The following is a 21,786-nucleotide window of genomic DNA, read 5'->3' as shown; positions in this document are numbered from 1 at the left end:
TAAAGGATCTGTTATTGCTGAGAGCTGTTCCACAGTCCCACTATGTATGTCCTGAGTAAGTTCACACTTAGGCTTCTGGAGTCTCATTTCTTGAAGGCAGTCTTGAAGGCCTGGTAATAGCCTTGCTGCTATGGGAAAGATGTGGTTCTCTTCTGGGGACATTCCAACACTGTGACTCATGTGAGCCAAGCTGTCTACACTGGAAGAAGCATCTGTGATGCCAGTGGAAGTACCACAGAGCCTTGACGCCGGGTGTGTTTTTCTCTGCAGGCACTATCTCTTTGCCCACACTCGAGTGACACAAAATGCCCTTCAATGGTGAAAAGCAGCATGTAGGCGAAGACCAGCCAAGAGATTCAGACTCTTCCCGGTTTTCCGAAAGCATGGCTTCACTCAGTGACTATGAGTGCTCAAGGCAGAGCTTTACAAGCGACTCTTCCAGCAAATCCAGCTCTCCTGCTTGTAAGCTGACAGGGGAGCAGGGGTTGTGGGGGGCAGGGAAGGGGGTGTTGGTTCTAGACATGTGTGTTAGATAAAACTCATAAATGAATGAGAGCAAAGTAGAGACTTTCCCTCCTTTCTAGATGTACCGTAGTACTGCTGCAAAGGCAGGATTAAGTAACCATTAAAGTTTACAACCTGCCCATTTTTATTTTCATTACTGTCTCTGATCTGCTTTGGTTTGACTATAAATCAGGTCCCTAAACCCCACCTATCTTTTCTCTGGAGTAGTGGAAAGCCACTCCCTCTTGAGATCACTTGTTGGGCCACATTCAAGGATAAGTTCAAACTGGTCTTTTCTGATAATTGCCGATTTACATGGAAGGAAACTTGCCCCAATTCAAGGGTCAGGCAGGAAGTGAAATAATCTAAAGTGTTTCCTGCTGATTTCAAAACCTGTTGTGCAAATCTCCCCACAAAAGTGCGCAGGAGGGGAATTACTACACCAGGGCTGTGAGAAAGAGTTAAAAAGGTGGCTATAGTGAGGGAGCTGTCTTTTCCCTTGTTTGTGTATGGAAACTAGAGGTGTGTAAAGCAAGTGTGTTTTGTTGTTGTTGTTGTTTTAGCTTTTTAATTGACATTTTGCATAGGAAATACAACACCTTAAAAAGACAAAACAAATGCAGAAAGAAGCAACGAATGTCTCATAAAATCAAATGCCCATGTCAAAAACATTTGTTCATTTGTGTTTATTTTAAATTTATACAATCTCATTTTTAAAATTTTGGAAAGTATGTAAGTATAGAGAAAATTTAATTTTGTCCATACTATCACCCGAAGATGACAGCTGGTGGTGCTTTGTCATACTCATTCTTCACATAGACATATGTGTGTATATATGTGTAGACACTTTTCACTTAGAATTATAACTAAAACATGGGGCGCCTGGGTGGCTCAGTCTTTTAAGCAGCCAACTCTTGATTTCAACTCATGATCTCAGGATCCTGGAATCAAGCTCCACATTGGGCTCCATGCTCAGCAGGGTGTCTGCTTCTGGATTCTCTTTCTACCTCTGTTTCCTGCCCAAATAAGTAAATATTTTTAAAAAGAATTATAACTAAAATATTTACCATGTTATAATATACTTTTAATACATGAAAACTACTTCAGTAAATGACTACACCATGAATTTAACCATTGACATTGGACATTGGTCATTGAGTTAATTTTCCTCTTTTTTTTTTTTCTGTTACAAATGATGCTTTATGAACATCTTGGTGCATTGAGCCTTTCCAGGAATTCCTTTGGATATAATTGGATTATTGGACCCAAGTATACAGACATTTTTAAAAAAGAATCTTAATGGGACAAAGAATTGAGAAAAGAATTTACTAGTAGCCACTTAGCTTTTTATGCTTTTTCTCACTCTTTCTATTATGTATTAGGCTGATGCCTCTAACAGAGTACGCAGTCATCCTAAAGAGGGGTTTTCCTAATTCCGTGTATCACCATTTTTCCAAACTCTTCCTCCCCTTCCTCCTCCACATGGTCTTACTCTTCCTCCTTCCCCTCTGCTTCTTTGAAAAATTATTTTAGGTAGCAAAATATTGCCAGTTATTACTGTTGTTTGAGGCAATGATTTTCAATTAATTGAAGTTAAGAGTTCCAATAGTCATTTTTAAAAGACATGGTTTATTAGAATAATCTTTAGAAGTAAGTAGAATAATTCTTTATATACTACTTCCTACTTAGATTATCCAGTTTACCAGATAGTTTTATTTTAAGTATCTACATTTATAAAGTTCTTACTTTGTTCTTCTTTACTTAAATTATCTTATTTAATTACCTAAACTCAGCCCTGAGGAGGTAATTATGCCCTAGTGAAGTCAAATGATATCTACCAATTGGCAAAAGTTGGAATCAAACCTAAACATTATGCTATACTGCCTATACTTTTAGAAGTTATAGTTTTAAAAAATCAATTACTTCATCTTGAGTCTGTTTAAGTTAATGAGTTAATGAATTAGAGAATAAAAGTAGTCTTATCAAATTCCTGCATAGTATATGTAATAAATGCAGTTATCAATAGGTACTAAAATATGAGGTGATTTAATAAAAGAAAGTAACTTATAATAGCTTATACTAATAAAATAGTCTGGAAGACATTTGAGAATTTATTATCAATATAATAACTGAAACTATCAAAGGAGTTCTTGAATTTTTGAAGTCTTAAGAATAAGCAGGAAATCTACCCAGTTTCGTATGTATGCTTCTTATATGTTAGAATAACTTAAACTCCGTCTGCATCAGGTTTCGTAGGATGACAGCTTTTCCTCCATGACATGAACTGTGTTTTGTTTTTGTTTCAGCAACAAGCCCTCCCAGAGTTGTAACATTTGACAAAGTGATGGCGGCAGCAAGGAACTTATCAAACATGACACTTGTTCATGAAATTGCCGTAAATGAGAGCTTTCAACTGAAACAAGACGCTCTCCCCGAGAACAGGTAACCCGGAGGCATTTGTTCTGTGTAAACTGAGCTGCAGAGTCTCATACATACACATATGTTTACATTGATTCCTAGAAGTCTTGTGTAACAACTACTGGGAGCAAATACTGGTTAGTTCTCTAACAAGGTCTTATACTTGTTTTTAAAACCATTCCTCAAGGGTATATGTTACCCATAATCCTTAGAACTCAGCTGCTATGTCACTTCCTGAGAGAAGCTTTTCCTGACATTCCTGAGCATACTAAATTACATTAAATACCCTTCCTAAAGACTCCTATTGCCCTCTTACCTCCTTTTTGTTAAGAAGACTTATAATTTTATGTTCAGTGTCTGTCTTTCCATGTGACCAAAACACCATAATGGAGGAACTATGTCTGTATTGTTTGCTGCTCTATCCCCATTGCCTAGCAGAATGCCTGACATTTAGTACATGCTCAAGAAATGTTTGCAGATGGACTTCTTAAAAACTGATATTCAGGGGCATCTGGGTGGCTCGGTGGGTTAAAGCCTCTGCCTTTGGCTCGGGTCATGATCCCAGGGTCCTGGGATCAAGTCCCGCGTCAGGCTCTCTGCTCTGCGGGGAGCCTGCTTCCTCCCCTCTCTCTCTCTGCCTGCCTCTCTGCCTACTTGTGATTTCTGTGTGTCAAATAAATAAAATCTTAAAAAAAAAAAACTGATATTCAGGTTGTGAAAGATAAATAAATTAGTGGAACTGCCAAAGTGCTAAGAATAGGTGATCCAGAAGCATCTGGAGGTAGGAATCATAACTACAGAGGGACCCCGGTTAACTTCACACATACCCCCAACCCAAGGACCTCTAGTTAGAGCCATGCCCTTATACCCTACATCAGCCTCTCTAACTTCAGTGGATCATAAATCCCTTGGGACAAAGAAGAGAAAAGGCTGGAGGCCATAAGATATATCACAGATATATCATCTTTATAGGCAAGGTTAGCTCACGAATAATGGCATTAAATCTTCAACCTCAGTGTCATTTATAAATCCAGAGGCATTTCCTCTATCAATTAAGACAACATATAATATTTGATTCTATTTAGAGCTTTAATGTTTATTTGTTTTCAAGCAGGAAAGTAGCAAACATAATAATTTTCCTTCTTCAAAATGTGAATCATAGTCTTCCTGCTCCTGGGGTTATTATTCATGATAATCATTAATATTTTTTTAAGATTACTGGCCAAAATAGGTATATCTGGTTGGTTTTCTATGGTAGCTGCATTTCACCATAAACCTTTATACCAGCTCTACTGATGCACTCCTAGGCCAGGCCACCATCACCTCTGACCTTGACTCTTTAAGTCCTAACTAGTTGCCCTGTCTCCATCCTTAGCTCCCCCAACCCACCCTCCATATCCACACGGTAACCGGTGACCTTTCTAAAGGGGTTAATCAGAGTAGGTCATTTCTTTGCTTGAAATCCTTCAGTGGCTTTTCTATTACACTTAGAATAAGAATTCAAACTCTACTGTGGCAGCAAGGCCCTACTTCCAAGACCATGTCTCTTATTTCTTTCCCTCCTGCTTGGTATGCTTCAGCCACACTGGCTTCCTTACTGACCCCAGAGTACACCAGCTTGATCCTTTTCAAGGACTTTGTCCTTCTTCTTTCTGAAAATCCCCTAGATTTTCACTGGCTGCTTTTCTGTCCCTCCTTCAAGTCTCAACTCAAAGGTCTGTATGTTAGAGAAGCTTTCTTCAGCCACCAGTGAAATTAGCACCCTCTCCATCACTAGCTACTACATTGTCTTTTTCTGTCTTCCTCAAGGTTCTGAAATTGCCTTATTTATTTTTAATGTGTTTTGTTTTTGTCTTCCTGTCCCTGCGAACAAATAAGCTTTTTGAGAGCGCACACTTTTTTTTTTTTTTTCCTACTATAGTAACAATAATACCTAAAACAGGGCCTGGCATATACTGAATGCCTTATAAACATTTTTGGCTGACTAAGAAAATGAATGTTTGAAGTTAAAATTAGTGTGTTTTTTGAAGTACAGCAAAAGACAGTTTGGAAGTATTTATACTTTAAATTCAAAAGTTCCAAATATAGGTATTAGTGAAGGCACTTTTTGATCAGATAGGCTCTGGGTTTGAATCCTAGCTCTGCTGAGACCATTTCTTTTTTTGTTTTTTAATTTTTATTTTTTATAAACATATAATATATTTTTATCCCCAGGAGTACAGGTCTGTGAATCACCAGGTTCACATACTTCACAGCATGCTGAGACCATTTCTGAGCTTCATGTTCCCCACGGAGATCATGGGGACTAAAATGTTGACTTCACACGCATGCTCATGGGTATCTGAGTGTCTTGAACTTAAATATTTTGATAACATGGGAAATAGGAAAGTCTCCTTTTTAAATTCTCTGCCATAGCTGGAAAATGTGAGCAAGGAAAGCAAAATGCAAATTTAGGACAGTTACCTTTATTTAAAAATGAAATGGCATATTATAACCTATTAATTTTTCAGATGACTTTCCACAAATGGCCACGTCATTACTTTTAAAAATATCACTGACTCTCTAACCAAATATTGTTTTGGGGGGGAAAAGGCTTAGCAAAATATATCCAATTTCTGATACCCAGTAGGAACCCTTGTAAATGATTTGATTGATCTCATTCTTCCCCACCATCTTCCAGAAAATTAAAAAGCTAAAAAGTATCTTTCAGCCTTTAGGAAAACTTACATTTAAATTCTGATGTCCCTGCAGGAGCTCTAAAGTTGTTGTAGCCCCTTCTTAGTTGGTCAATTCAAGCCACTACATGAGGCTTGTGAAGTCCAGAGTGAAATCCATGCCAGCAACGTTTGCCTTTCTAATGGCTCTGTAGTTGCTCGGGAGGGTCAACTTTAGAAAGAGCATTTATGTTGAATGACACTAATCAGGCAGCCAGGATAAGTTTCAACATTTCAAGTTGCTGAGTAGAATGTAGTATTTGCAGTTACAGAAACAATTTTAGCTCACATTCCTCAGAAAGCTACCATGCATTCATCAAATACTCACTGTATGCCAGGTGCAGTGTGCTAGGTACAATGGCAGATACTTAGGAGAAGAAGTAGTTATTGCCTCTGCCTGGGAGAGATGTATGATCTTTAGGGGATGGAGACCCATAAGTACAGTGCAGGGAAATATATGCTTTTCTTACAACTGTTGCCAAATGTAGTAGGGCAGTAGGAATGTGTATTTAAGTGTGCACCTGTTTTATGACATTGATAGAAAGAGTGAAGCAAAGTGGCCACCTCTTCTATTGTGAGCTCTTCCTAGGAAGGTTCTTGTTTCAGCAGTCTGGTCTGGCTGACTTTAAATGGGACATCTAAACTGTGGTTGGCAGCAATTCCCATGCATGTCTGCTTGGGCCAATCTGTTCTATTCTGTGCAATGAAGCTTCAGCTGTTGAGGAAAGAGCAACTTTGCCATCTCATCCCCAAAATCTAGAACAAGTCTAAAGATCTATAGAGTAGCTAGGTAAATTATGGCATCTCCTTAAGACAGAATTTTATGAATTTATTGAAAGCTATAGCAAGAAAGCCCTTTTAAAATCTAGGAAAAACTCTTAGGACAGAATATTAAATGAAACAAGTATATAATATACCTACTGGTTATCCTCAACTATATTAAAACAATGCATTGAACCAGGGAAATATGTCAAAAGATTAAAAATGACATGGGCCATTTTTTCTGTTTTTTCCCCTCTGCGTTTTCTGAGATTTTTACTATGGACACATTTCTTTTATAATCAGGAAAAATAATGCTTATTTTTAAAAACAATTTCCTTCCTGTAGCTTAGCCAGTCAAGTGAAGCACATTGTCCACCAGGCCTTCTGGGACGTCCTGGAGTCCGAACTGAATGCTGAGCCTCCCGAGTATGAACATGCCATCAAACTGTTTGAAGAAATCAGAGAGGCAAGTTGATGTTGTCTGTATTGATTAATAATTTTTTTCCCCAAAGGCTATTTTTCTGTCCTCCGAAGAGTATTGGAGATTCTTTTCAGAAAACTGAGTAAGTTCAATCCCTAGAAGGGTGGTTTCCAAAATGCACTTCCTGGAGTGGGGGGTTGCTAGGGAAATAGGACAGTGGAAGGAGTGCAGGACAACGCTTCACACACACAGTGGTGGTCACAGTAGTTAAGAGCGCAGACTGGAGAGCTAAACAACCTGGTTTAGTGACGGGCTAAACAAAGGCTTTCTCTCCAGGAGTTCTAGTGTCCTGAGTACTTGCAGGGTAATTGTAAGATTTAGATGATATGACAGTTAAGGTTTTAACTGACATTCACAAAGCGTTTGCTCTATGCCAAACACTAGATGGTTCGTTTGTTGTTACCATAATGCTGTGTTATTCTTTCTGAATAAAAAGAAACCAAGTTCCCTTACTCACCCACGGTTACACAGCTTTGAGGGGTAGAGAGGGACTTGAGCTGAGGCACTCTGGCTTAGAATCCGTACTCCTATGCCATGTGCTGTGTGTGTAAGCACGGTTTTCACTGTGTGGTGAATACTTAGGATAGGTTGCTTGTATAATATATAATAAATATTTTATTTATTTATTTATTTTTAAAGACTTTATTTATTTACTTGAGAGAGAGAGAGAATGAGATAGGTCAGCTGGAGAAGCAGACTCCCTGCCGAACAGGGAGCCTGATATGGGACTCAATCCTGGGACTCCAGGATCATGACCTGAGCCGAAGGCAGTTGCTTAACCAACTGAGCCACCCAGGCGCCCCTATATAATAAATATTTTATATGTAAAATATACTAATGGAGCTCATGGGGTATTTCCATTTGATCTTCTTTAAGGGGTTCTTGTGGACCCATGATCTGCAACTTGTTCTTTCTTTGCGTGGTTTAAATGTAAACTTTTTGAAGTTATTTCAGTAATATTTCTTCCTTGCCAATTGGTTTTATTCTGATAGTTTCAGTAACTTCCATGGACTGGAGGCTGGGGTGAGGGGCACTTTAATTCAGAAGCTAGAGCTTTCTTTTTAGAGTTGAGGCACTAGAGTGCTCCTCTGACCCATCGTGCTTCTGTGGCATCCAGGGCATTAAAATATGCACAAAGAGCTTAGTCATCTAGACACTGAAGTTAAAACGACAACCCTTATTCACATTAAGGGTTATTAACGTTATTCATTGTTAACCCTTATTAACAATGCTGTTAACTTTCCTTTCCTATGTAGACTCTTCTCTCTTTTCTGACTCCTGGTGGCAACCGACTTCGCAACCAGATCTGTGAAGTTTTGGACACAGACCTCATTAGGCAACAGGCTGAGCACAGGGCTGTTGACATCCAAGGCCTGGCCAACTATGTCATCAGTACGATGGGAAAGCTGTGTGCTCCCGTGCGAGATGATGATGTCAGAGAGCTGAAGGCTACCAGCAACATCGTGGAGGTGCTGAGGTTAGCACTTTTGCTGCTTGCATTTTCTTTTCTTTTTTTCAAAGATTTTATTTATTTATTTGACAGACAGAGATCACAAGTAGGCAGAGAGGCAGGCAGAGAAAGAAGGAAGCAGGCCCCCCCACCAAGCAGAGAACCGATGCGGGGCTCAATCCCACGACCCCGGGATCATGACCTGAGCCAAAGGCAGAGGCCCCAACCCACCGAGCCACCCAGGCCTTCCTGCTGCTTACATTTACTGAGAGTACCTTTGAGTTCATTCAAAAGGGAAGTGTGGGGGACAGGTACGTAGGTGGTCCAGTCGGGTATGTGTCTGATTCTTGTTTTTGGCCCCAGTGGTGCTCTCAGGGTCATGAGATCAAGCCCTGAATTGGGTCCCATGCTCAGTGTGGAGTCTGCTTGAGATTCTCTCTCCCTCTGCCCCTCCTGATTGTTCTCTCTCTCTCTCAAATAAATAAATATATATTTTAAAAACAAAACAGAGGGGCGCCTGGGTGGCTTGGTGAGTTAAAGCCTCTGCCTTCGGCTCAGGTCATGTTCTCAGGGTCCTGGGATCGAGCCCCACATCAGGCTTTCTGCTCCGCAGTGAGCCTGCTTCCTCCTCTCTCTCTCTTTCTCTCTTTCTCTGCCTGCCTCTCTGCCTACTTGTGATCTCAAAAAAAATTAAATAAATAAAAATAAAAACAAAACAGAAGGGAAGTGTGGCAATTGAAAACCCAATAATAACTGGTCTCCCAAAGGAATCCTTGATCTTAGAAGAAAACCAGATAAGCAGAGCTAAGTATTTTTGTGCCTTACTGCCCTGTCCTTTTTTTCCCCTCTCTATCCTCCACCCCCAAATTTAGTAGGAATAGAAACCATGTACACTTTGTTCAGACTCCCTTAAAATTTCAGGGGTTTCTAATGAAAATTCCTTCTTGAATCTTCTTTGTCTCCTTAAGACTCATTGTTTATACTTCTTAGTGTCTATTAGTTTATGGCCAGGTGTAGTGGATCAGCTGGAAGTATCATATTTGCTAAAGCAAATACTCTTGAGATCTGTGAAGGATACATTGGAATGCACATGTAGTGCCTTCTATGAAAAGTGACCTTGCCAATGGCAGTTGGAATTTCAAAACTATTTGGGGATGTTTATTGTTTCCAGTCTGTAAAATAGGTCACGTTAATGAATTTCAGCTTAATTTCTTAATCAGCTCTCTAACTATTCTAACTCTAAAATTTTTAGACAAATATTCCATGTCCTGGACCTCATGAAAATAGACATGGTCAATTTTACAATTAGGAGTCTTAGACCACATCTTCAACGCCAGTTGGTGGATTATGAGAGAACTAAGTTCCAAGAAATTTTAGAAGAAACTCCAAGTAAGTACAATATAATGTAATATATATTGAGGTTAGATGGAAATATGATATTTATGTTTTTGATGTCTTAAGGAATATCACTAAAGAATTTTGGCATTTCTGTTAAACATTTTTTTTAACTTCTAAAATAGACATCACAAATTTATCACTGTCTGCCCATGTCCCAAGAACTGTGCCAAGCACTATTCATTTCTTCATGTATTAAAAAATATGTATTTATTGAGCACCTGCTGTATTCCAGACACTGCTTAGTTGCTGTGAATACTGTAGTGAACAAAACAGTGCTGTGACCCCCCAAGGAGCTGACATTGTAGTAGGCATGGCAAGCAAACAAATAACATATATTGTCAGATGTGTTAAGTGCTATGACGAAAAGTAGGGGAAAAGGGCAGAGAGCAGTGGGGCAGGAGTGGTGGAGATGGTGTTTTTTAAGATAAGTTAGACTGGGAAGACCTCACTAAGAAGGAACATTTGAGCAGAGTTTGGAAAGGAAAGAGGAAAGGGCATGAGAACGTGAGCAAGGAACATCCCAGCCTGAGGGAGCTGCATGGGCAAAGGCATGAAGCTTGAAGTTGGACAGACAAGGGCAGACAGTGTGGCTGGAGTAAAGTAGGCAAGGAGAGAGTGGGAAGAGAAGAGGCCAAGAGGTAGGCAAAGGCAGGTCCTAGAGAGCCTTGCTGGGAAATGAGCATTGAGAGTTGAGTCCAAGTGTGATGGGAAATCATTGGAAAGTTTTGAGCAGGGAGAGCAACATGGGATTTTCATTTTTAAAGACGACTCTGGCTTCCGGGTAGAGAATAGCTCATACCGGAGCAAGGAGAGAAGGAAACAGGGACACCAAGGAGGTGGAATTGCAGTTGCTACAGCAAGAACCAATGGTCCACGTAGCAGCAGTGGAAGTAGAAGTTGAACAAAACGATTTGCTGAAAGTTAGATGAAGGTGAAAAGGGAGATGTTGAAGATGATGCTCAGGTTTTCACCTGAGCAGCAGGGTGAGTAGTGATGGCTGTTTGTGAGGTGGCGCAACTAGGGGAAAGCAGAGGGAGGTGGTCCAGAGGCAGGGTTCGGCTTTAGATATATGAACATGGAGATCTTATTTGGTATCAACATGGTCAGGTAGGCCTGTGGATATGAGAGACTAGAGTTCGGGGGAATGGCGAATGCTGGGAGTATACATTCAGGACTCACTAGTATATTTATTTATAAAGCCATGAAACTGAATAATCACTAACATGTATAAAATGTTTACCACATGCTAAGCACTTTACCTATATGAGCTAATTTGATCTTCGCAATAATTTTAGGAAATTGCTCTCCATTTTATGGATGAAGAAACTGAGGGATGGACAGGTTAGATCCCTTGCCTCCATGACACAACTTGTAAGCTGTGGGGCTTAGACTCACCCAGGTGGGCTGGCTATACCGTTCATGCTCTTAGCCACAATATTGCACTAGATGAAATTACCTGGGGAGTGAGTGTCAGTACTAAAGAGGACTGATTTGGGATTCTAGAGCATCTAGGGCTTGAAAAGAGGAGTAGGATCCAGCATAGGTGACTGAATGAGTAGCCAGGGAGGTGAAGGAAGCCAGGAGCTGGTGATATTCTGTAAGAAAGTGAACAAAGCATTTGGAGAATGAAGACATAATCAGCTGTGACAAGTGCGAAGTGGTCAAGGAAAATGGAGGCTTGACCACTGGGTATGACTGCATGAGGATTTTTGGTAACCCTGATGGGAGCAGATTCATGAACTAGTGGGCATTAAGCTGGACTGTAAGAGGTGTCAAGAAAGCCTGGGAGTAGAGAATGTGATACCTCAATGAAACATCACAGTTACTTAGTTAAATAGGTACTGTTATACCCTTGATTTCACAGGCAAGGGATTTGAGATGCCAGATGTTGCACAGCTGGCAAAGGTCTGGCTTACCAGATTCCCTCATTGCCACTAGCTTCTGGGCTCTTAACACTAGCTTCTGGATTTTAATTCACTATGCTATAAGGCTGTTAGATGATCCCCCATCCCTCATGGACTGAGCTTTTCTGTCAAGCTAGTCAGTGTGGTAGCTTTATTTTTATGTAAACAAAGGCAAACAGGTACTACTTTTAAAGGGGCCCCAAGAGTCTGGGGCATGTCCACGGAAGAGGGCCTGGGTGGTGGAGGGTCATAGGAGGAACAGACCATGAAGCTGAGCACATTCTGTTTGGTAACAAGGAAATACACATGAGCCATGAGTACTGATTCAGGGACTTTGGGTTAAGCCCTGTAGGGCAGACTTGGATCCATGGAGGGAAATCACAGGCAGAGTTTTGATCTTTTTAGCAGCTGGAGCTGTTTTAAGCTTGGAATGAGCCTCTTTATCACTATTAGTAGTCAGTGCCAGCTATCATTTTGTTGAACACTTATTATATACCAAGTCCTTACTATGTGCCAAATGTTTTACCTTTGTTAGTCCATCAAAGCCTCACAAAGCCCTATGAATCTGGCACTGTTATCACTCACTGTTTGTAAATGAAGAAATGGGGGCACCTCGGTGGCTCAGTCAGTTAAAGCATCTGCCTTTGGCTCAGGTAATGATCCCAGGGTTCTGGGATCGAGTCCCACATTGGGCTCCCTCTCTCTCTGCCACTCCTCCTGCTTATTGTCTCTCTCTCTCTCAAACAGATAAATAAGTAATCTTTAAAAAATATATAAATGAAGAAATTGAGGTTAAAGTACTTACTCTAGGTGACTGCTTAAAGCCTGGATGAATCAGACATGTCTCTGCCCCAAAGCATGTACATCGAACTGCTACACTACACTGCCTGTCTTAAATGAGATACTGACTTTCTTTGGGAGACCTACAGAGGGGGCGCTAGCACTGAGTGGCAGATAAGATTAGATGACTTCTAAGAATCCTTCCACAACAAAAATTCTATGACTTTAGGGCTGGGAAGAGAGGGATTAATGGAAATAGAACCCTACATAGAACCTGAATCTGAAACCTGAACTACAGTAACTATGTTTGTAGCAGTGTTTTCCTTTCTAGCATTTTATTGACTGCTTTCATTTGTTCGCCTGTGTACATATGTCTACGTACGTGTGCCAATATCTCTATGTCTTGAGTCAAGATAGCTTGTCATCTGGAGGAAATTCCTTAATATTGGTTTGAGTTATAATTTTGTTCATCTTAAATTGTTTGTTTCTGTCCTTAAAACCCAGGTTTTGTGACCTGCAAATCATTTGTACTTTTCACATTGACTTGGATATTTTCAGAGATTTAAGAATAGAATAAATCCAGTTGTGGATATAGGTCATTATTGCCCAGCTCTAAATATGTTCCCAGAGAAATCAAGAGTCCAGGAAGCAGAGTGTATGTCAGCTGTTAATTATATCCTCAAGTCGCTCTGCCAAAAGTCGGTCACTGTGCCCTAATATCAAAATAAGAGCCTCACAGTAACATGCAGAAGGACAATAGGGTTGGATTTTTGTGTGTACATGATTTTTTATAAAATAATTACTGCAAAAAAATGCAGAGAAGCACTCTAGATTTCTGAATTGACTCCAGAAAATATTTTGCCGACAGAGAAATTTTATATAATTGTGTGATTTTAAAGTACACCCCAGAAAGCCTCAGACAATGATTGGATACATGTACTGAACATCAACAGGATAACCACATCAGGTTCAGCAACTAAATTACCTGTGGAAAGAGTAACAGATTACCCCTCAGGGACCAGACCGCAAGTAATTTCTAAGATACTCAGAAAGAGAAGGTTTTTATTTATTTAGGTAATATCTTGTGTCTGATAGACACAATGTTCTCATAGAACTTCATTTTATGTGATTCTTTCAGAAATCTTGTGGGACATAAATACTTTCCAAAAACACATCAAACTGCATTTTCATTTTCTTTGCCTGGCGCTCAGGACATTTAAGAACTACTTATGGAACATTGTGAAGATGAGCAGACTGATGCTTTGCAATGGCCTGTCCAAACACCAGAGAGTCACACAGCTAGTAAGTAGTAGAGCTAGGACTAGAAGCCAGTCTCCTACATCCAAGTTGAGACTGAACCAAGCTGCTGCTTTGGCTGCTTCCTTTGGATTTTTCACTTTTGTGTTATGTCAGCTGGGTTATAGTTCAAGCAGCAGAAACCAACTCTGAGTGATTTAGCAAAAAAGGAAATGAATGGAAGCACGGGGGCAGTTCGCCGAAAAAGCCAAAATACCTGAGCCTGAGCAAGGCCAGAAAACCAGGAGAGCATCAGGAATCTGGGAAGGGAAAATAAGGAAAAGTTCCTAGCTCCATCATCAGAACAGCTAATGTGTATTTTAAAATGGCCCATCCTTGAATACTGTAGTCACCATTCAGATCTCAGGAAAGTTTGATGGGCATATGACTCAGGTAGGCCGACCCATGGTCATGGGGTTTGCCTGGTCAGGGGCCTCTTAATTGATATTTACAAAAGAAACCATGGAGGGAGGGAAAACAGTATCTCAAAGAAAGCAGTACCAAGGGCTGCTTGGCTGGTTCCATCATGTGAATCTTGATCTCTGTGTCATGAGTTCAGGCCTCAAGTTGGGCAGGAGCCTTGGAAAGAAAACGAAGGAAGGAAGGAAGGAAAAAGAAGGGAGATGAGGTATTGCTAGATATAATAGAGCAGGTGTCATGGATAAAGGGAGCTATATTCTTCTAACTGGAAATTGAAGAATTTAGTCTGAATATTTTTCCAGAAGATTGAAAATGGGAGCCATCTAAAGCTTTGCACAACATCAGGGTCTTCCAGTCCCATAATTCTGCAGCAGTCTCTTAGTTTATAGGAGCACTGTCTGCTCAGAATTATACAGGCCATTTCCTAGATCCAGGATGTGGAGTTGTTGCCCTTTTAGAGGTCATTCGGAGTTCATACTTAAGAACCAGATTTCATGCTTAGGTACCATACTAGAAATCAGCAGAGATGGGAATTGGATTCCTTGAAGAATCCATATGGGGATACCTTTAATTCATTCATCTTGGAAGGCTCAACTGCTAAACTCATTCACACTAAACTGGCAGATTTTACAGGACATCCCCCTGTCTGCTATTTGTAGCACTAAATAGCACAGTCGGTGGCTTTTACGTGATATAAATCTTCACACGTGTGTGTGTGTGTTTAGTGTTGATGAAGCTTTATGCAATTCAACCTGCACTTACTAGATTTAGATTCAGTGACTCAGTTGGCCAACCTGTAACCTATGTCCCTTTTTTAAACTTCACTGAAATGCACTATCTGTGCAAGACAGTGTGCCCACTTGAAGTATGTGGTTTCATGAGTTTTGACAAAAGAATATGCTCCTGTAACTATTACTACAAATAAGATATAAAGCATTTCTGTCACGCCAAAAAGAACTTTCTTGCCCTTTGCAGTAAACTCCCCCATTGAGGTAAAAACTGATAAAATTTTCATCATTGTAGATTAACTTTGCCTCTGTTAGAACTTCATATTAAACGGAATCATGCTGTGTGTCCCTTTTTTTTTTTTTTAAAGATTTTATTTATTTATTTGAGAGAGAGAAAGTGAGAGAATGAGAGGGGAGAAGGTCAGAGGGAGAAGCAGACTCCCCATGGAGCTGGGTACCCAATGTGGGACTCGATCCCGGGACTCCGGGATCATGACCTGAGCCAAAGGCAGTTGCTTCACCAACTGAGCCACCCAGGCAGCACTGTGTGTCACTTTTTTGTCCAACCTCTTTTACTCAACATAAGGTTTTTGAGATTCATCCGTGTTGTGTATTTATCAATAATTTGTATTACTGAGAAGCATCCTGTTATATGATTGTACTATACTTTGTCTGTTTACCTATTGATTGACATTGGCATTGTTTCCAGTTCTAGGCCACTATGGATAAAGCTGCTGCGAATACATATGTATCAGTATTTGTGTGTGCACATAGTTTTCTTTTCTCTTGGGTTAACACCTAGGAGTAGAATGGCTGGGTCATTATGTTAAGTATATGGTTAACTTTATAAGAAGCTGGCAGTTATTTTCCAAAGTGGTTGTGCTATTTTACCAAAGTGATGGTGCTATTTCACCATCAGTATATGAGAGTTCCAACTGCTTTACGTTTTCACCAATGCAAGGTATTATTGGTCTTTTAAATTTTACCTTTTATAGAGGGTGTGAAAGTAGTATTTCACTGTGGTTTTTATATACATTTACTTGATGATGAATGATGTTGGGCATCTTTTCATATGTAAAATAGCCATTTATCTTCTAATGTGAAATGTCCAGTCAAATCTTTTGCCTGTTTTTAAACTGGGCTATCTTTTTATTGAATTGAAGCACTTTCAATATATTCTGGAAATAAATCCTTTGTCAGTTTTATATGAAATTTCCCCCATCTGTGGCTTGCCTTTTTCATTTTCTTTTTTTTTTTTTTTAAAGATTTTATTTATTTGACAGAGAGAAATCACAAGTAGATGGAGAGGCAGGCAGAGAGAGAGAGGGTAGCAGGCTCCCTGCTGAGCCGAGAGCCCGATGCGGGACTCGATCCCAGGACCCTGAGATCATGACCTGAGCCGAAGGCAGCGGCCCCACCCACTGAGCCACCCAGGCGTCCCGCCTTTTTCATTTTCTTAACACTACCCTTTGAAGAAGAGAAATTTTTAATTTTGGTGAAGACCAAATCATAAAATTTTTCTTTTATTTGTGCATTTAGTGGTGTGTCTACAAAATCTTTGCATATCCCAAGGTCATGAAGAATTTTTTGAATGTTTTCTTCTAGACATTTTTATAGTTTTAGGCTTAGGAAGCATTTCAAGATAATATATTTCAAGGTTCACATTTTTCCATATGTGTATCCAGTTCTAGCACCATTTGTTCAAAAAGATTATCTTTTCTCTATTGAACTGCTTTGGCATCTTTATTGAAAATCAATCAATGATACATTTGTGAATCTATTTCTGACCTCTTTATTATTTTCTTTGTAATTGAAATATAATTTATATTCCACAACATTAATTTTTAAAAGTTTATAATTCAGTGGCTTTTAGTATATTCATAAGGTTATATAACTATCATCAGTATTTAATTCCAGAAGATTTTCATCACCTTTAAAAGAAACCCCATACCCACTGCCAGTATCTCCCTAGTCTTCCCTTCCTTTAGCTTTTGATAACCCCCGGTCTACCTTCTGTTTTTATGGATTTGCCAATTATGGGCATTTCATATAAATCAAATCGTGTAGTGTGTGGCTTTTTGTGTCTCTTCTTCCAATTAGTATAATATGTTCAAGATTTACCCGTGTTGTAGCTCATACTACTACTTCATTTTTTAAATTGGATTCTATTCAATCCTATGATCTGTATGTCTTCCCTTCACTAAATACCACACAGTCCTGATTATTGAGGCTAAGTCTTGAAATCAGGTAGTGTTTGACTTCCATTTTTGTTCTTCTTTTTCAAAATTGTTTTGTCTTTGTTAGGTCCTTTGAATTTCCACATCCATTTTTTTTAGTATATGTGCTGCCGAAGCGAGCACTTCACATCCATTTTTAATTAGTTTATCAGTTTCTGCAGAAGAGCCAGCTGGGTTGGTGATTGGAATTATGTGGATTTGACATCTTCACATTAATAAGTCTACTAATTTGTGAACTGGATATCTCAAGTCTGATTTATTTGAGCAGTATGTTTTAGTTTTGGTGTACCAGTCTTGTACTTTTTTTTCCTCTAAGATTTGTTTATTTGAGGTGGGGTGGGCCAAAGGAGAGGGAGAGAGAAACTTAAGCAGACTCTATGCCAAGTGGGGAGCCTGATGTGAAGCTTGATCTCACAACCCTGAGACCATGACCTGAGCCAAAACCAAGAGCCCGATGCGCAACCAACTGTGTCACTAGGTACCCCTCCAGTTCTGTTCTGATTTTGTTCAATTTAATCTCATTTATTTTATGTTCTTTGATGCTGTTATAAGTGGTATTTTGTAAAATTTTTATTTTCTAGTATATAGAAATACAATCAATTTTTGAATATTGATTTTACATACTGAGAACTTGCTAAGATATTAACTTATTAATGCTAGTAGGTTTTTAGAATATTCCTTCAGTTTTTCTATATATACAATCATTTTGCCTGCAAATAAACAGTTTTACTTCTTCTTTTTAAATCTATGTGCCTTTTATTTCTTTTTCTTGCTTTATTGCACTAACGAGGACATCCAATCAAATGTTCAATAGCAGTCATGAGAGAAGGCATCCTTGCCTTTCTAGGGGAGGAATATTCATAATTTGACCATTAAGTATGGTGTTAGCTGCAGCTTCTCATAGATGTCCTTTTTCTGTGTTGAGGAAGATCTGTTTCTGCTTTGCCCAGAGTTTTTATCTAACTAGATCATATGTTAAATTTGGTCACATGCTTTTTCCATATCTAATGATGGGATGGGATTTTTTTTCTCCTTTATTGTGCTAATGTGCTAAATTACTGTAATGGACGTTTTTCTAATTAAAGCAACCTTGCAATCCTGAAATGTTTATCCCACTCCTCCTTGGTCATAGTGTATTATTTTATCTTGCTAATACTTTACCTTGCTAATGCTTCCTTAAGGATTTTTGCATCTGTATTTTTGGAAAGAGATCGTTTTGTAATTTTCTTGTAATGTGTTTGTCTGGGTTTGGTATCAGGGCAAAGCTGGCCTCATAAAAATGAGTGAGAAGTCTTCCCTTCTCTGTTTTGTGAAAGAGTTTACAAAAAACACTTTGTCTTGATTTGTGTGTACTGTGTACATTAGTAAATGTTTTACAGTGGGGAGGGAAAGGTAGCGGTGGGCCTGTGGGACCAATCCGTCTGTCAGTGTGAAGACGACTATTTGAGCAATTCTTTAAGTTGATGTTTACTTCCAGAGATGGTGAGTTAAATTGGAAACCTACCAGGTCACTCATGCCAGACACAGAGAGCAGAAGCTTTTATTTATTTATTTATTGCCATTATTTATTTATTTATTTGAAAAAGAGAGAGAGCGAGCATGTGAGAGAGCATAAGCGGGGGAGAGGGAGAAAGACTCTCCGCTGACCAGGGAGCCCAATGCAGGACTCAATCCCAGGACCCTATGATAATGACCTGAGCCTAAGGCAGATGCTGAACTGACTGAGTCACCCAGGTGCCCCCAGGAGAGCAGAGGCTTTTAGAGCACCCAATATGTGTCAAGTACCACTAGAAAGATAATCTGAGTATTTTCCAAAGCAAACGTGGCTGCCAAAACAAAGCCACATTTCACATACCTATCATGTGATGCTATGAATTAAGTCAAAGGAAAGAGAAATAAAAAATAAAGATCATTTATTGGGCTCTTCAGTGAATGAGATGAAATTGAGATGAACGTGCATAAAATATTTAATAATAATTTTTTTTAAAAAAATAGAGAAGCTGTTTTTTAGTTAAGCTGTGCAAGAGAAATGACAGCCAGATCAAAAATTCAAAGGTGGGTTCTTTGAGAAGGGAGAGCAGGGATGGGTCAGTACAATCAAGAAAGGCTTCCCACAGGAAGAGAGACTTAAGCTAGGCCAGTAAAGACTGGCAGGATTTAGATTTAGAGAACCAAAGGTAGTTTCAGGGGGGGTGAGGCCAAGCCTCCCTAGCAGGAAACCAGAAGCGTGTATTGGTGGAGAGTAAATTCAAGTGCAGTTCTCCTGGGCCTTCACAGTTCCTAGGAAATTCTTAGGTAAATGCTCCTGTAAAGCCATTGCCTGTTCTTGTGTTTCTCCCTCCCAGTAGACTAAGAGCTTCTTGAGTGCACAAAACAGGTTTACTCATCTACGAATCCCTAGCACTTGGTATAGCACCTAGGGTACATTAAGTGCTCCGTTGTCATTGAATAAATGAGTGAATGAAGAGACTTCCTGCTTACATGAAAAATTGACAGTACTTGTATCTCATGGGGGTTGACCTTGGTTTTGGAGCCACATAGATCCATCAGTGTACTAGCTGGTGGGAGTAACATCTCAGCAGGTAGATTCCTTAGAGGAGAGCTGGTGTTTCATTCTGAGCTTGTGCTCTTTCTGCTTTACCAGTTGTACTCAATTCTGGCTTCAAGCTAGGATCACCTGGGGTATTTAAACACAGTTGCCTGAGCCCCATCTCAGACTGATTAAATTGGAATCTCCAAGAGCTGTGCCCAAGATCTTTCTTTTCTTTTTAAAGCTCTCCAGGTGATTGTAAAATCAGCCAGGATTGAGAACCACTATGGTACACTGTTGCTTTGTTTGAGATAACTAAATGGGCTTTTAGATGTGTCAGCTGTAAATGATTAAGCTTGCAGTGTAAATGCTTATTAACCCTACATTGTAATTATATCCACCAAGATTTCCTCTCTCTCTCTCTCTCTCTCTCTCTCTCTCTCTCTGTTGGGTGTCCTTTAAACAAAAGACCTCAAGTCTTTTACATCTCTATGAACAGAACTAGAAAAACCAAGAATATTTGCCAACTGAGGGGAAGCAAAGTTGTGAAATTCTCGGGTGGTGTTGCTGTTGTGTGGCAAACATTGCTGCTCACAGATTACCCTGGTTCGAGTGCTGGGTCTCAGGAAGAATTTCAGGGTCACTATTCTTTATTTCATTCTCTGGTGCTTTTTAAAAAGATCTGCATCTGTGTTCATTCTGTGTGTTTTGTTTTTTTTGTTTTTGTTTTTGTTTTTTTTTAGCAATTTCCACCTCATAAATTCTATCAAATACAGTTTTATAAGAAATGTGTAAAAAACAAAATTGTTTTTAGGGGGGGGGCCTTAAAACTGGATCAAAAGTAAAATAAATTGTGCACATTAGCATGAATGTGCATTTTGAGAAAGGCATAATTCTAATCAGATGCTCAGGGGGACCCAGGACCCAAAAATGTTTAATAATCAATGCTTTTAGTCTGAATACCTTCTCTGCCAAAATTCAAGGTCATGTGTGAGCTGGCTCCTGCCTACCTACCCGATGCCATCTGCTACCACTCTCCCTTGTTCTCTATGGACCGACAATACAGATATGCTTGTAGCATCCAGAATGTGCCATATTCACTGTTCTGGGTTTTTGTATGGGTTGTTCACCTGGTCTGGAGTGACAGTCCTGTCCTCTGTTTGTTTTATATCTTTAGGCATCACTTACAGAGCTTTTCCTATTCGACTCTGTCTTGGACAATGTTTGCTCCCTCCACTCCCACTGTACCTTCTTGGATTTATTCTATTTTGCGTAATTGTTGGTTTACAGCTCTGGCTTCCCATCTGGACTATAAGCTCCTTTAGGGGTGTGCCTGTCTTAGCATTCATGCCCAGCCCCTCACTTAACCTCTGTTGTTATGTAGAATGCACAAAAGGGATCTAAGAGCTGTAGGACAAACATACGGCCTTTTTGTTTTCAGGTGCTCTTGATCAAACTACAGAATGGTTAAAAGAATCTGTAAATGAAGAACTACTTTCTCTTTCTGAGACTGCTTTAACTCCTGGGGCCGAAAATAGCTCTAAGCCAAGCCTGAGTCCTACACTGGTGCTAAATAACAGTTATTTAAAACTGTTACATTGGGATTATCAGAAAAAAGAATTACCAGAGGTGAGTGTTGGTTTTTTTTTTTTTTCCCTTCCCTCAAGTTCTCCAATATTTTAATTCACAAGTTCTATCTATGCATCACCTGGTCTGTCTAGTGTTGCCTGTGGTTTAATGACTTTCCTGAAATCAGACAGAAATGGGAGTTTGGATGTAACATTGCTTGTTTTATATTTTCATGGTATTGAGCTTCCCTTTCTATTTTTACATTTAAAATAAACATGCTAGACACTCATCACAGATGGAGCACGTCTTCAGGAACTGACAGAAAAGCTGAATCAATTGAAGATTATTGCCTGCCTGTCCCTAATTACCAACAACATGGTGGGTGCTCTTACAGAAGGCCTCCCTGAGCTTGCAAACAGGTTAAAAAGGATTTCAGCTGTTCTACTTGAAGGCATGAACAAAGAGTAAGTTCCAAGTGTTTCCAAGTGCTCATCCTCGTGTTAAGTCTCGGAGTGTGTTTCAGAGATCATGAATAATCCTGGATGTCTGGGTGTGGTATTCAGGACTACTTTAGAGAAGTTTATCTTATACCTTC

The 21,786-nt window shown here is 39.6% G+C and overlaps 1 protein-coding gene across 3 annotated transcripts in view; it reads left to right on the top strand.

Annotated features, from left to right (window-relative positions):
• Nucleotides 1–21,786, top strand: part of TCP11L2 (t-complex 11 like 2) — a 41,322-nt gene that overhangs the window by 8,732 nt on the left and 10,804 nt on the right. For all 3 annotated transcript variants that reach the window (XM_059402185.1, XM_059402184.1, XM_059402187.1), the window contains exons 2-8: nt 271–462; nt 2,811–2,946; nt 6,744–6,864; nt 8,136–8,356; nt 9,582–9,718; nt 21,064–21,251; nt 21,474–21,655. In XM_059402185.1, coding sequence (XP_059258168.1) covers nt 306–462; nt 2,811–2,946; nt 6,744–6,864; nt 8,136–8,356; nt 9,582–9,718; nt 21,064–21,251; nt 21,474–21,655 — 1,142 coding nt within the window. In that variant the 5' untranslated portion in view covers nt 271–305. The remainder of the gene's footprint in view (nt 1–270; nt 463–2,810; nt 2,947–6,743; nt 6,865–8,135; nt 8,357–9,581; nt 9,719–21,063; nt 21,252–21,473; nt 21,656–21,786) is intronic.

Source organism: Mustela nigripes, chromosome 6 (assembly GCF_022355385.1).
Source record: "Mustela nigripes isolate SB6536 chromosome 6, MUSNIG.SB6536, whole genome shotgun sequence".
NCBI lineage: Eukaryota > Metazoa > Chordata > Mammalia > Carnivora > Mustelidae > Mustela > Mustela nigripes.
This window is presented reverse-complemented; position numbering and strand designations above follow the sequence as displayed.